This window comes from Dicentrarchus labrax, unplaced genomic scaffold (assembly GCF_905237075.1).
Source record: "Dicentrarchus labrax unplaced genomic scaffold, dlabrax2021, whole genome shotgun sequence".
Classification (NCBI taxonomy): Eukaryota; Metazoa; Chordata; class Actinopteri; family Moronidae; genus Dicentrarchus; species Dicentrarchus labrax.
The window spans coordinates 11,433,538-11,449,911 of NW_026136723.1; the positions used below are offsets into that span (position 1 = coordinate 11,433,538).

At 39.8% G+C, this 16,374-nt stretch overlaps 1 protein-coding gene across 1 annotated transcript in view; it reads left to right on the forward strand.

Moving 5' to 3' along the window:
- Nucleotides 1-16,374, forward strand: part of csmd2 (CUB and Sushi multiple domains 2) — a 230,075-nt gene that overhangs the window by 12,486 nt on the left and 201,215 nt on the right. Inside the window, exon 2 of the mRNA XM_051389619.1 lies at nucleotides 4,919-5,135. Coding sequence (XP_051245579.1) covers nucleotides 4,919-5,135 — 217 coding nt within the window. The remainder of the gene's footprint in view (nucleotides 1-4,918; nucleotides 5,136-16,374) is intronic.

The following is a 16,374-nucleotide window of genomic DNA, read 5'->3' on the forward strand; positions in this document are numbered from 1 at the left end:
AAATTTGAATCGTAGATGAGGAGACCAGACCGAGGCGGGGAGGGATGAAGAGATAGTAGTCCAGAAAGGAGATTTTCAGTTTTGTATTGCAAGCATTGTTTGTGTCTTTATGGTATTATGTGAATGTGATGTTGGGATTATGTTTGCCAAGATGAAATTTCCTCCCATTGAGTCACTGTAGTCAGTGTAATTGCATCTAAGTAGAGGAGTGGCATGCAGATATGTGACACTATACTCACCCAGGGTATAGGGATTACACTCATACATGTGCAGACAGCTGATACCTCTATACACAGACATGTGTGCGCACTTGTCTCACTTCCCAGTCACACAACAAAATACACACAGACACACACTGCTGAAGCATCCATCCAAATAGACCTCTAGGATTCGCTAACAGTGCAGATTAAGTGCTATCTTGCTGTGAATGTCACACTGTGACCTCAGCACAGAATGGCAACGAGATGCAGAAAATAGGTAAAAAAAACATATCCCCCTGCGTTGTCTTCATCCTCTTTCCAACTCATTTACTCCCATTGGATGTTGTTCTTCCTCTCGTTGACCTTCTGACATGTTCTTTCTCGCACATTTTCAACCCTCCTTCTCTTTTCCTTTTTGCTGCTATTTTTCATTCCCCCTAGTTCGTCCCTCATCTCACCTTTGCTTCTATTATTCCTCACGTCATGTCTTCCAAATCTATTTTCTCATATGTCCATACATTCAGTCAGCCTCTCACTTTCCTCTGATCTCTCCCTGTCTCCTTCCTCCGCTCTGAGGGGTTGCTGTCCTGCCGGTGTACAGCACAGTGACCATCGATTCATCAAAGTGTCACAGCGCACTGCCGCATCTCTGTGTGCCCGCTACTAAACAACTGCCCTGGCAAAGCAAACAATAGCTCTTACACACAAACACACACAGGTAGAACCTGGAGTGCTGCCCCAGCAAGGTCATACCTCTCCCTGTACACCCATTTGGCAGCACACACGCCGGAGATGGTTGGTGCCAAGCGGATGCTGCCAGTGGCACAGTGGGCTAAGCAGTGGACAACATATCTGTTGGACATCCACAGATATCAAGCATGGTTAACATCCCAGTACAAGCCAATGCAAATAGTTCCCATAGACATGTTGAGGGATAAAATACACCAACCACCAGAACAAGTTTGCAATTTTCCTAATTGCTGAAACAGCTTATTTGCTTCTACTCAATATTCATATTGCTTTACCTGAACTTGCACAACTTGAGAAAACATGACCTTCTACTTTGCTGGTGGTCTTCCCGGGCTAAAACAGCATGGCCAGCAGTCTGTTTATGGGGTCTTTATGGTGTGTCAGTAGGGTCAGCTGCAGGATGGGCTCTTCTCTGCAGATTTACACAGAGGGGCTTCACAGTAGGTCAACAGCTCCCAGCAGCTAATTTCATAATGCACCCTGGGCAAGGCTTAAATAATTCAACCAAGCCCCAAGTGCAGGATCTACTTAATCATAGGCTCTGGGTTTTCAAAGAACAGAGAGAGTGGACTCCTCAGTTTACCTCAACCGCACTTGTATCTTGTGGTGGTTATTACTGCATAATGTGAAAATCAAACTTGATGATTCTGTAAAGCGGCCCTTAATGCTCACAAAAGTGGATTCTCAAGTCAACTCTGATGTGTCTGTTTTTGTCCAATTCAATTCTGGCCATGTATTTTTCAGCAAGGATAAAATGTTTCTGGCTGCAGCCAAAAAAGCAGCCTCTCTAAAAGCACTATCTTGGTCTTTTATCCCAGATTGTGTGCGTCATTATCGATTTAAGAGTCGGTCACTTGGCACAGGTGTGCTTACACTTCAAAATAGCATTCGGTGGAGCTCTGGCAGACTCAGTAGACTTATTCTCTCTCATGTTTTTTTATTTTTTATTATTTAGCTTCACTTAATTAATTTAAACTCAAGCTTTACTGCCTGGTTGATCACCTGTCATATATCAGTATGTACAGCATGTTAATAACACTCACATATATGAAAAACCTGTCTGTCCTCGAGAGTCACAGAATCATTTCTGTCTTCCAGCATTTAAATTCTATTCTACTGATTAATACCAATTCAGTTGCCTTAACCTCCCTGGTATTGTTTTGTAATTCAGCCCAGCAGCCCGTACATCCCTAACTCATTGCCTATGTGCAAGAGATTCCCAATCCACTCTAACCCCTATCAAGCTCTGCCATCAGGCCGCTGTATGAGCCATTGATTGGCATTTGTCTGATAGAAGACCCGTAATGAAGGAGATGATGAGGAGATTATTGAACAGGCTGTGTATATGAAAATCAGGTAGGGATGTGGATTCAGAGGTTTTACCTGGATATTAGTATTGACCTGATGGTAATTGGGAGGGTGGATGCTCACTTGCTGTGCCTATTTAAAGGCTTTAATGAAAAATCTGATGAAGATAGCCTTTGCTTTGTTCTTGTCTCTTGTTACTGGTTAAATATAAGGACTACATACTGTGATGCTCAGTTATTTTCAGCACTTCCCACAATAAAGGTCATATTTATTTACCACTAATGTAATTAAACACTATTTTATTCATTTCATTGTACAGTTTTCCATAAGAATGAATTGTAATACTTGCAGATCTCAACAGCAAACAAAGAGCTGAACTCTCACTGCAGCATTATACACCTAACTAAAGTTAATTCAAGTGGCCAGGGTTTAAGTGCACACACATTAGCGTCTTTCGGAAGAGGTCAAGCAGATATGAAGTGCTGAAAAGTGGCGGCTAAGGGAGGGCCCTGCTCATTTTTCGGCGAGACAGGCCCCTGAGGGAGTCAACAGTGGCATGATGGATATACTGTGACTGGAGATGCTATTATCCTCCTGCTGTTGCTGATGCCATCCAGACAGTCTGGCTCTCTAACCCCTGACACTATCCCCCCTTTTCTCCTCCCCGGAAAAAACTGATACCATTTTGCTGTGCTACCTGGAACAAAAAGCTAATATTGGTTTTGTTTGTTTGTGCGTGTCAGTGAGTGTTGTACCAGCGGCATCTCCGAATTTCATAAACACCCTGATGTGGCATGTTGCCCCAGAAATCTTAAACACTGGGCTTGATTATTGCTGTGAAAACAAATGCAGGGTTCACTCGTCTGGCTAACCAGGGATTATCCATGTCCATGCTTAATTCTTTTTGTCATTTCTTCTTTTTTTCTCTCTGTACATTGCGAAAGAAATCTGCTTTTATTCATTTCGGTTGTGAGTAAGACTGAGATGAATGAAAATTGCTCTCTTTTTATCTTCTGTTGTCTTCATGCTTGGTGCCTTATTACCTGTAAATCCCCGCTGTTTTTTGTTTTTTTTGTGAGGCACGTTACAGAGTGAAAATTTGGACAGATTGGTTGCTTTGAGATTGTTCCACCATCAGAGAGTGCACACACAGTAGCACAGGATCTGTATGTTTCACAAGTATTCAATAAGGGATACACATCCCCCTGGTGGGATTTAACAAACCAGCCTTCACATTTACATGTTTCGAAGCTGCAGTGTGTTCACTGAAGATTCTTGTCTTTTAATGCCCTGTTTTAAAATGCTCAGGTAGTATAGCTAATTCTAATGCACTGATTTATTCCAGACATTTACACAGTTATGAGTATGGAAACTAACAAAACAAAAATCATATCTACTGTGAGCGCTGCATTGTTTGTGTTGTTGAATAATGTGTGTTATGCAGATAACAGATGTCCTCCAATTATACTCTCCTAATTACATTTTAATCAGGCTGCATTATGATTCAGGTTTGTGGCTGAAGCAAACAAAGGGGAAAATACAGATCATTTGTATAAATAGCATGTATTCTTGCATGACATTCTAATTTAATACCTCTGTGAGAATATTTATTTATGTTAAGTTCATTTTGTGTAGCTATAACTTCTGGACATGTTGTGTTCCTGCTGTCTTAGTTCAAAAGCTACAACACATGAGGCTATTCATGGTGTGTGATTGCACAATGTTTTCATATTTTATTCTCTTGTCACCTGTCAGTGGCAGACTAAAAGCGGACCGCTCACATTTAGCTGTCTGGGGGATGGAAATTAACTTTAACGGGAACCTCTTTTTGATTGGAGGAGATAACTATCACTAAATATATCTAAATATGAGGATCAAATGAGAAAATCCACACATGCACATACAGACGCTAATTTGCACATCAGCACTGAAAACACACACTGACAACATGCAGAGCTGCACAAAATATAAGTGCAATCACACATTAGTCCACATTAGCGATTAATTATAACTAAATCCCTAATATTGATTAAATGTCTTGGCTGTGCTCAGATCAGCGGAAGACAAGTCATTTAGCTTGGCCAACACACATATAGCACTGATAAATGGCAACACACACGACTGAAATTTAAGATTGAATTCAGTATGAGTGGCTGTCATTTAAAATCCAAGATCAGTACAATTAATGCAGTAATCAAGTGTCTCTCTTTGTGTGTGTGTGTGTGTGTGTGTGTGTGTGTGTGTGTGTGTGTTGTATGTGTGTGTGCGTGTGTTAACTCTCCCCTCCTGTCCCCTCATCTTCTCCCCTCCAGCTATGTCATGTATAAACGTGGGAACCTATTACTAATGTGTTGAAAGGGCCAGTGAGTGAACAAGTGTGACGATGGAAGTGGTAGAGGTGGGGAAGCAGGGAGAGGGTGAGCCATTTAGCACTGCTATATTAATGGCTTCTGCTGCACGCTGTAGGTGATAATGGATGTTGCAGCACTTGGTGCAAACTGTTTGACTGTGGGAGTGCATTTGTGTGTGGATTTGTATAATTTCCATTCTTGTGTCTTTTATTTGGTTTTATGCTCTTTTAATACTTCAAAACTTTCTGCACTCTGCTAGCTGCTTCAACACGCAATAATCATTTATTTTTCTTTTTTTTCTCTTCACAGCTCAGAACTGCAGTTACACACTACACAGTCCCAATGGGACAATAGAGAGCCCCGGCTACCCTTACGGTTACCCTAACTATGCCAACTGTACATGGGTGATTGTGGCAGCTGAGCACAACCGGATACAGCTCGTGTTTCAAGGCTTCGCCCTAGAGGAGGACTTTGACATCTTGTCTGTATATGACGGGCCACCTAGCCCGGGGAACCTGCGGACAAGGTAATTATGTGCATATATGTGTTGGTTTTTATTATGTTGCAGGTTTTATCTGACTTGAATGCCAATATAGATTTTCATAAAGCTGTCATGAAACCCACAGGAAACCCATTTTTTTTAAATGTAGTTATGTAGTAATTTGACATTTAAAGGATACATATGCATGGAAATTAAATTTTTGCAATAACGAAGGTATGATTGTGAGAGGTTTATTACAATAAACCTAAATGGGTAAATCACATTCATATGGAAATCATTCCTACTGATAATAAGGACACTGAACCCAACAAGTTAACCCCTCCAACTGGACTATTTTTGATCATTAGATGCTTGCAATGAAGTGAAAACTGTGATTTCCATCAGGATTATTTGATCTGATAGGGCGTTCTTTTTGGTCATGATCGCCACAATAAAAAAGAAGAGAGTTTAATCTATTGAAACATATTATGTCTGCATAACATTTTGTAGTACTAGCAGTCCATAAAACTTCTACATAGTGCTCGTGTCCAACAGGCAGAACAGTGGGACGTGAAGAGCTGAGATCTGGGAACACTGTGATATTGCCCAAAACAAAAGGCAGATGAGGCAAGAAACATGAGCATTCAGACAATCAGAGATTTTTCAAATAAAGACTGGAAGTTGCAGACTAACCTCCTGGTTCAGTTTATCGCGTACACACAATGAGGGCTTATTAGTGACATTTTAGGTTCACTCGATTTTGTTTTTATCTCCTTACACAGCCAAGTGGTAGCTAATCTAGCTAACATCTTGTTTGCAACCTGTCTGTTCATCTATCACTGTTTTCCTATATCTCTGCAATTATTGTAGTGTGTACAAAGTTACTGTAACCAATAAAAAAAGCCAAAACCATCTTATTAAGACCCAAATTGTCTTAAACTTGAAAATGTCCTTCATAGAGACATTTGGACATAAGGGTATTGATGAAGGCAGTGGACTGGAAACCTGAAAAGAGGCAAAACTATAATCAAGCCTATAATCAGTGATGCATTTAGAGGCAGTTGAAGCAGATCTTTTAGTGACTAATTGAAGGCTGACTCTGTGGAGTCTATGACACAATCCAAGGTTATACGGTGGGATTATGGGCACATTTTGTGCTTCAGAGCTCCTAGCAAAATTAAATGAAGCTCACTTGGGTGTGAAGATTCAAACAAACAATTTCTGAATCAACAGTCTCATCCTCTTGTACAACCGTCAATTTAACAGCCTCAGAAAGGGCTGCCTTGTGCTAACATCGCAAACTGAAAATATTGGCTCTCTGGTTTGCAGAGCTTACATGTTTTCGGGATTTTAGAAATAAATATTGTTAGGCTGGATTGCCATCTAAAGAGCCACACTTCTATTTGTATTAGCTGCAATTATAAGATACAGCCACAGAGCTGCTATTCACTGATGCATTTATGTATTTCTGGATATTATTGCTTGCACTCTAATATCAGATCTCTTGGCAGTCCCTCACTTACAGGGCAACTTAATTAGAGACAATTTCTGCATCTGATCAGTTGAAGCTACACCAAAGCTGCTTTTAATTCCCTTCACCTTCTGCTATGAGCTTGGCCTTGCAAATAGTTGAAAGCATATGTCACGCAAATCCTCTAGAGACAGATGAGAGAAATACTCTTAAGGGCTTTTGTTATTGACACTGTTTTGAGTCTCTGTCGGCCTCTGTTTCTCCCCATCGAAATCTCTCCGTCTCTCACCTCCTCTCTGCTCCCTCCCCTCCCTGCGCCTCTTATTCTGTGCCAATGGTGCCTCCACTGCATCTCCCTGCAGAAAGCAAATGAAAGAGAGAAGAAAATCCATTATGGATTGGTGTTGCGCTGTTCTCCTCAGCCTTTCTCCTGTTTGGACCTCTGGGCTCTGTTGTATATTGATGCTCCAGTGGGATGATGGGGGGAAAGCGTTCCACTCTCTCCGTCTAAGAGCTTTGAAAATAAGTGAGAGGAAAGAATATGAATTTGAGAAGGAGAAGGAAAGGGGGTGGGGGGTAAGAAAAGAGAGAAAAATACAGAATAAATGAGAGAGATGGAAAAGCAGTTGGAGTGTTCAAGAGTTTGTAGGGAACACAGATCTCCTTTAGATTCTGCTCGTGTTGGCTTTGACCAGAGCTCCTCTCTTTTCAAAGGAGGCATTTTGTAAAAGTGAGACTTCAAGCTTTATCTATGAGTGAGCTTGGAAAGGCTGGGAATAGGCTGGAAGCAGCTCTTTCCAGTCAACAGCAGTCTGTCAGGACACACATGTATGTTTACACTCAACTCTACCTACACCACACACACACACAAACAAACATACACACACACATTCAAGGGCACATTTTTTTATACACGCTAAAAGATGCATGCTTGATAATTCAGCCCTCCTTTTGCTCTCATCTCCCACTTGTGTCAAAAGTAATTTTCTTTCCATCTCTCTTGCTCCTCTTCCTCCAATTTTTCCTAACCTCCCCTCATTTCCTCCTCACCTATCATTTTTAATGTCTTATCTCGTCTGCCTGTTCTCCATTTTGTGTCCTGCACGCTGCGTTCACTGAATTTGATCAGGCTTTCATGTGTACCATGCTATAGGTTGTAAAGCACAGACTATTTCCTTTAATCTCAAGTACTCATCAAAAATGAATGTTTTGACTCATTTCATGTTCAAATGATCACCTTTGATTTCTTTTTCAAAGCAGTCACTGTCCTTTAAATTTGTTTGTTTGTCCATTAATTTATTCGTTGCTGTCACAGAAAAATGTTATCATGAGAATGCTGGGTTCAGCTATATATATTTGCGTATATGCACCTTGGTGTGTTTGTGAGTGTGTGCACTCCTGCAGCAGTTGCTTTATGAGTCACAGTCACTCCTTTGGAAATGCATATATGAGTCAGTCTGTTGCTGCAGCACTCCATTAAACTGCTGATCCCAGCTGACACCTGGGAAGCGGAGAGAAAATTCGATGGAAGTTTCAATTGTTTGAAATGTAAAAAGGAATTGATATACATGTATGTTCCAAATGGCAAGCGCAAGCTGCTGTCAATATTTGATAGCTGTTAATTAAGCAGAGCATTCATTCCCAGAGATGGTGTAGTGATTGAGTGATTGAGTGGTTAAGTGCATCTTGCGCTTTGAGTGTTGTGGAAGCTATCAATTACTTACCACGGGGGGAGATTGAACTGCAACGAAACTAAACCTCAAGGTGAAATCTGACTTAAGTAGTCCAGACGTCTATGTAAAAACTTAATCCTATCCACCTATTTGCATGTTGACATATTTTTCTATTTTGCAGTTGAGTTCAGAAGATGTTTCTAATGGCCACAGTTTGAGTCTGAATGTAAAATTAAACCTAATAAACTTAAGGTGCAGTTGTAAAGGACTAAATAGCTGTTTTTGCATCTTTCAGCCTGTTCATTTGATACTTGAAGGAATGGTCTGTGCCTGGTTCTTATTCATCAAACTTTAGCTCTAACTTTCTGTCTGTGTACAGATTTAATGAAGAAGATATTTTTTTTAAGTTAATTTGTGTTTTAGAAGCGTTGGTAGCCGTTTCCCCTTGCCTCCAGTCTTTATTCTAAGCTACATAACAACCTTTTTCCAGCTCTGTGCTTACATATCCTAAAAACATGAGATCAATCTTCTCATCCAACTCCCTGCAAAAAAAGTATTTCTTCTTTCGATTGGTTTCCAATCTTCAGAAGCAATTGGTTTCCAACTATTTCAAGAAAATATTAAAAACAACTTGCCATGGGGCGCTCAGTTAACTCACCTGGTAGAGCTTTCGCTTCACCAATGCTGAGTCCATGCTGCAGCAGCCCAAGGCTTAAATCTGACCTGTGGTGGGCGCCTGGTTAGCTCAGTGGGTAGTGCTGGCGACCCATGTACCGAGGCTGAGTCCTTGCTGCAGGGGCCCAGTGTTCGAATCCAATTCAGCTGTCTCTATCATAAAGGCAATAAAAGCCCCCAAACAAATCCTTAAAAAAAAAAAAAAATCCTGACCTGTGGCCCTTTGCTGGTGTGTGTGTTGTGTGTGTGTGTGTGTGTGTGTGTGTGTGTGTGTGTCCCCTTTCCGGTTACCATCAATTAAAGGCAATAAAAGACATTTTTTTAAAACTCACAGCAGGCATGTGGTAACACAGCAAACACAACCTGTTATGTAAATTTTCATGTTGACTGCTTTTTCTTTGAGAATCAACAAACCACAGCCTTGTTAACATGGTGGACCTTGAGATTCACATAATCCTTTTCACAAAATCCATGTTATTGCTTATTGTTTGTCCAGGGAGAATGATTTTACAACAATACAGCTTATGAATGTAACTCTTTGCTCTGTGAAGAAAGAGTATTTTTGAATGCATCAGTTGAATGGGCAGTTTTCAAAGAGGTCCAACTGCATTAAAACCTCAGAAAATGAAATTGTTACTATGATGGATTGCCTGCATATAGTTTCTGGAGGTTTTGAACACACTTAAATATATGGAAATTAGTGGCTGCCAGAAGGGCAGAAAATAAATATAAATAATTGTGGCATCTTTTGACAAATGGTCAGTAAAGTAGTGAAGCATGCATGAATTGTACTTGCAAAATCCATGGTGTGGCTTTCCTCAATTTAACATTAAAAATCCCTTTCTCGCAATTCCATCCTGTCTGTTGTCAAAATTGTTTGTGTTAGCAATAGTTAATTACATTTTAATAATGCAGTAAAACGACCAGTTTAGCAATTATCTGGTCATTTATCTGCAGTGAAATTATTGTTATGTAACGTCCTCCTAGGCTCTCTTCAACCCAAGACACCAGGGTTAAAGAGAGACTTTTCTATTGCAGCACAGTAGCCACAGAGACCTTCCCATGACTAAAGTAACAGCCAACTTAACCTTAAGTGAGACACTGAACCTCTACCAGCTCACTCACTGTCACTCTGTACGACAGCACACATTTCTTACTTGTAAAAAGCAATCCTTTTTTTTTTTTTTCTCGCTTTTGTGTCACATTTCACCTTGTAACTGCCAATTGGGTAACACTGAGTACATTTCAGCAGAGGGAAAAGCTATTGGGGAGTGTGAAGGCATCTCTCTCCACATGCCTTCTTCTCAGTGATGGAGTGATGGAACGGAGGGACTTAAGGCCCGGCAGTCTGGCAGAGGCGGGGAAGTGAGAGAGAAGAGGAGGAGGAGGAGGCGTGGAATGGACAGATTTTCAGCCTGCAGGCTCGATAGGACCTAAATAAGGAGCACTAGTGCATGGTGCTGGGAGTGGCATTAACACTACAGTCGGCCAGTGCTGTGAGGTTGGGGTGTCGCAATATGAGTTTGTGTGTGGATGTGTTTGTGTGTGTGTGGAGGGGAAGAAAGGAGAGAGAGGCAGTGTGTTTGCGTGTGCGCGCTCAGACTATGCTTACAGAGGGGATCTAGGCTTGCGTGCAGTCCCTCCCAGCAAGCTGATTCAGTGTCAACAAAATCAAGGTTTATTGGAATACAGATAAAATGAACACCACACTCACAAACACACACACTCAGACACACACCGTTTTAAGCACAGAGTAAATGGCAGTGGGCTGGAAAACTGTTAGCCCTGTAATTTTTCAGACACATAAGGTTTCAGAGACGTTTTTGCTTTTTGGCAAGCACTTGAGAGCACAAGTGCTTGTACAGTCTATGCATGAGAGGGGAAAACTATTATGTACATGTTTTAATATTTCCTCTACAAGTAGTTCAAAGTTTTGATTTTTTTAGCTACATGAATCTGTTATCTAAAATCAGACCATGAAAACAGGCTGTAAAGTACCACTTATTTTGGGAAGATTGACTGATTGGCAAATTGATCCTTTAAGCAACAAAATATAGACACTGAAAAAGGCTTAGATGATAGAGAAAATCAGCAAATCCTATTTTATTCAACTGTTTTGTACCATGTCAATTGATTTTCTTTTGGTTTTGGACTGTTGGTTAGACAAAAAAGGGTAGGCTCTGAGAAATTGAGATGGGAGGTTTCCTCTGCATCGTGGCTATTTTATGGACTAAAAGATTTATTAAATACAATTAATTAAACCTGTAAAAACATGCAATCTTTTTTTCTTTTTTGGCCAGTTGGTGGCAGCAGAAACAAGTTGTGAATATAACACTGACATATTCATATTTTAACCTAATATGGAAAGCATGTTGGCAAACATTGGTTTATTGACTTCTCCAGCAGATTTGGAGCAACATTAGCGTTCATTTGGAGCCATGTTTGTGTCTACTTAATGCAGCTGTTTCAGGATCCAATCATTAACAATCACAGAGGAACCAAAGCTAATAAAAAACAATCCAAGTTGAATTTAAGTTAAATAAAGGTCAGCACAATAGCATCAGCAAACTCAGCATAAATCACATTCATTCAACTTCACTCCATAATTCCCCCCTTGTTATCCACAGCCCACCTGCAGTGGTTCCATGCATTATTTATATAAAAATAGTGATTGAGCTGTTAACTATTGTTAGTTGTAGCTTTACACCAAAATCAGTTCAACATATCATTTACGATAAAACTGTAGTTACACACTTTTTAGACTGTAACAGGTTTTTATTATACTGTGGACCCACTGCATTATTTTTTATCATATTTCTTTTAAATGATACCAGCTGCTTACATAAAAAGAGATGGTTGTTTTTTATTTAATATTCTTAAACACTTGTTTTTAGCTTTAGAGCAGCTATAATTTTTTTATTTAATCACATCTAGGTTATATTACTTATGAGATTATTATCCATTACAGTAGTGAATGCTAGCATGCATCATCAAAGCTTGTGTTAATTAAATGTCCTTCTCCTCCCGGCATTTGGTGTGTTAGTGTGCATCCATGTCTCATACGTATGTGTGAGTGAGTACTGTGTGTGAGTCAAGCTCGTAAAGAGACAATGTCTGTGGGTCACGGTGAGAGTGGGTGACGTACAACAGCACTTCCTGCTTGAACACTTGCCCCTGCGATAATTCTTCTTTACTGAAGGCTTTGGCAATCAATCTTTCACAACACATACTTTGGAAAATGACTACAGCAACATGCTGTGGCGAACACTTGTTCAATGTGTGTTTGCAAAACATGTTTGGCACGTTTTGTGCATGCAAGGAGTGCATACCCAAAAGAGAAGGAGGAGTGCTTGACTCTGTGTGTGTGAGAAATATGGCTTCAAGGCTGCGTGGTTTTATTTGTTTGTGGTATTCATGATTGAGCATCTTATTCAACAGCATTCACACACACACATACATGCACTCTGTGGAGATATGTAGCTAGATTTTTTTTTCATACACACCCCCAGACATGTGCAAGCAGACACAGTGAGACACACACACACACACACACACACACACACACACACACACACACACACACACATACACACACACATTGTAGGATTTATGGATCCTTTGAGTCTGGGCTGTTAATGGAGAGACTGCCACTTATCAACGCCAGCTTTAACGACGGTCTGCTAAAAACAGGAGGAAGAGTGATAGTTTGTTTTTCATCATCTCGTGCTGGGAAAAAGTGAAACGATGTTGAGATTTATGACATCAGCTCACCTGTGAGGCAGAATTATTAGGCCCTGTAACCCCAGATTAGAGAAATAATCAACTAGATGGCTGTGAATTTATATCCTGCATCCTGTGTATCACTCATTGTGTGTATTGCTATTGACATTCTCCTATCCCCAGGCCAATCAATGTTCTTAACAGGATACACTTCAGCAGCACCCTGAATTTATTTTTTTCATTTGACAGGGACACTGCATGTATTGTTACATTTAAATAAAATGCAATCGGTACAGGACTGTAGCGCATTTGCAGTCCTATAGTCACTGGCTTTTAAGGAATAAAAACATATAATACAACCCTCTAATAAAGACATAGGAACTAACAATATAACAGACATAGACAAATAACCTCTACAAACACAACACAACAACTGAAAACTACAGTTAAGAACAACAAAAGGGAAAGAAAGTATGTACTATATAATATATATATATATATATATATATATATATATATATATATATATATATAGCTTTGTTTTAGCAATAGAAAGCTTAAAATAACTTAATGTTTTTATTTCGGTTCCCCATGTACCCAGCTCTTCTTGAGAGTTCTTGCTTTCTTGAGTTCAAGTCTGACCTGTGGCCTTGAGTTCTGTGTCATCCCGCCTCTCTCTCCCCCTTTCCTGTCTATCTTGAGCTGCCCTATCAATAAAGGCAAAAAGGCCCAAAGATATATTACCAACAGATAAGAAAATGATTAGCTGCTGCCCGTGTCAGTCGATGAAGATGCTCACGTGAACCATTTGCAAAATGAGACTCGGCCACATCAGATATATTGAGTTAATGATATCTTATTTTGAAAAGGTAGGGGTGTATAGCTCATATAATAAAAATAATAGCAACTTTATACAGTATCAGTCAACACAAGGCCATCTTTGCTACTTAGCCCTGTATACGAAAGCTGATTTGCAATTATTCCGTTTAAATGTTTGTCGTAATTTTTGGAACTTGGCAGATTCATAGAGCATTCATTGTGCAGAGCAATAGCACATAATATGACAGGAACTAAGACAAAGAATTTCATGATATAAATTGATGAACATACCTAACAAAGGGATGGTGGGAGGCGGATGTTATGCTTTTCTCATTGCAGGGAATTCATTTTGTTGATTTGCATGACAACTTATGCAAATCACGTCAGTCACAATTTGCAATTTGCAATACCTGGGGCACTGCACCACTCCCGAGTGCGCATGTGCAGCAGTTTGTACGTGTACAGCATTTCTGGATTTAACTTTGTGGAAGGGGGAGAGCAGACTGGGTAGCTGGTTTGACATATATTTTTTCATTGCTTGCATGACTTCTCTTAGTTTCCACTAATATTCGATTGATCAGGCTGCAACCAAGTAGCATTTCTAATTTTCAATAATGATGATAAACATAACTTGACAATCTATCTATGTAAGAAAGAGAGGAATTTTCAGATAACACCAACTCCAATTTTTCACATTTTGGTTAGGGAAATTGGTGGAAGTGATCCCTATTTTGCGAAACAATATATTTAACAAAGTAACAATGTCTTTGTCACATTCTTGTAGATCTGTGGCTATTATCCCCATGCATAATGATGCCAAAGTCTTTTAACCATTGCTCTAAAATGAAGTACCTGTAATCTACAGTTCATCAGTGTGATCATTTTATCCCATAAAAAAGCTGTTTTCTGCAGTGAATTGTAGATAGTTTTATATTCAAAGCTTTAAACCATGCTGGTCCAGTGTATCCATAATGCTGGCTCCCATGCATATGCAAGTAGAGATTAACACATCTCATATGCATGCTCTCGAACACTTTTCAAAAATTCATAAATATCTCTGCAGCCTTAAATATTTGAAAAATGTACTCAGTTCCCACAGCAAATAGACATGTAGCATATTCCTTTATTTGTTATGTTACTATTTCCAAATAATATAATACGTTCTGCCATTTGCTGTCATGTATGTTGTTAATGTCTTGCTTTGAAAATGAATTGGAATATCTGGTGATAAAGGAAAAAGATACAACCTATTTGTTGCTTTTCATAGGTTCTTGCATACATCTTCATGTAGGGCAGCGTTGTGACTTTGCTGGTTCAGATAGTGTTTGCCTCTTAAAGAAAACAACCAAATTTAAAATAAATATGACTAAAAGCATGCAGCGATTCCAGGGGAAAATCAAAAACACATCGACAGTACGTCAATACACATGTAAGACGATCATCTCGTCTGCCTGCTGAGCAATTTCAGTCATGATTAGAGGAAGACCTGCAGAGCTGCAGCCCACCCCCTGTTTGTGTCTTCACTGACAAATAGGGGGAAATAAATGACATGAGACTACTAACAAATATGCAGGAATATTCAAGAAACCTATCAATAGATTCGGCTGTTTTGGACACAAGAGCAATGCAATCACTGTCATCAGTGAATACTCAGAATAGAAGCATCCCAAAGTTTACATATGCTATATACTTTGTAGAAGAAGTAGACACTATAGCTTTGATAAAACTCAAATGGTGGCCAAAATTGTTGGACTATATTTGTTGACCTAAAGCACATCAGCAAATGTTCAAAAGTTTAGTCCTTTTGTGATTGTTGGATATGCAAAATTATTTGTCAGGCTGATCTCAATAAAGGTTTTTAAAATCATTTTGTAAAACCACAGACTCTCACAGCTGAAAAAAACAACAACAGAAAGACAGCCAACGAAAACAATATGGTGGCATGGAACCTTTGGTATTTTCCACCCTAACCACGAGCCCAAAAACAGAAGAAATACATTCCCTTTAGCTGGTTTCTATGGGACTGTGAAGCACAGACATTCTCCTTGTGCACCATTTGTTTCCTGGCTTAGGCAAATCCCCGGCATATTTTTCCATTCTGTGTTGATTCTGCTGTTTTTTCCTCAGTGTTGCTGCAGTCACGTTCTTCTTCCTTGATTTCACCCTTTTCCTTTGTTTTTTCTTGTTCATCCCTTGGAGACACAGAGCATAGCAGTCTAATTAGTTATCCAAACACCTTGTGAAATGTGATAATGGATAAAGCGCACATATTGTGCACACACACACACACACACACACACACACACACACACACACACACACACACATGCGTATACGTACACACTAGGCGTACTGTGTCCAAAGGATTTGCCCGGAATGTAATTAGACACTTGTTGCATGTGACCAGTTGCACTTGTGCTTATTTTGTTGTTGTAAAGTCAAAGGTTAATGCTCCATATTCTGCTGTAAACATACTGTCATTGATTTCATCATAAAGGATCTAACTCAATGTATAGAAATTACTTACAGAATAGCGCAGAGATGTTAAGGACTAAAATAGAACAGATGAATCCGGTCTCTATACAAAAAGGACTAAATTAAGAGATAGAGGGCATTAATTTTTTACAGGTAAAATTGGGGGGGGGGGTAAAGGATAGACCATCAACCTTATAGAGAAACAAATTGAATGACATATGAGCAAATCCGTGTTTCTGAGAGCCTGCTGCTAATTCAGTACCAGTGCTGTACACACACTCAAACACACCACTGCTTAACTCCCCTCCTCTTTCTTTTCCCTTGCTGTCTCCTTCCTCTGCTGCTCTTTGATCATCATTGCCACAGGAATGAAAGAAGAGCAACGGGTAGAAAGTAAATAGCATTGGTTGGGCGCTCCATCGGTCATTGTGTCCCTGTTAGCCCTGCTGGC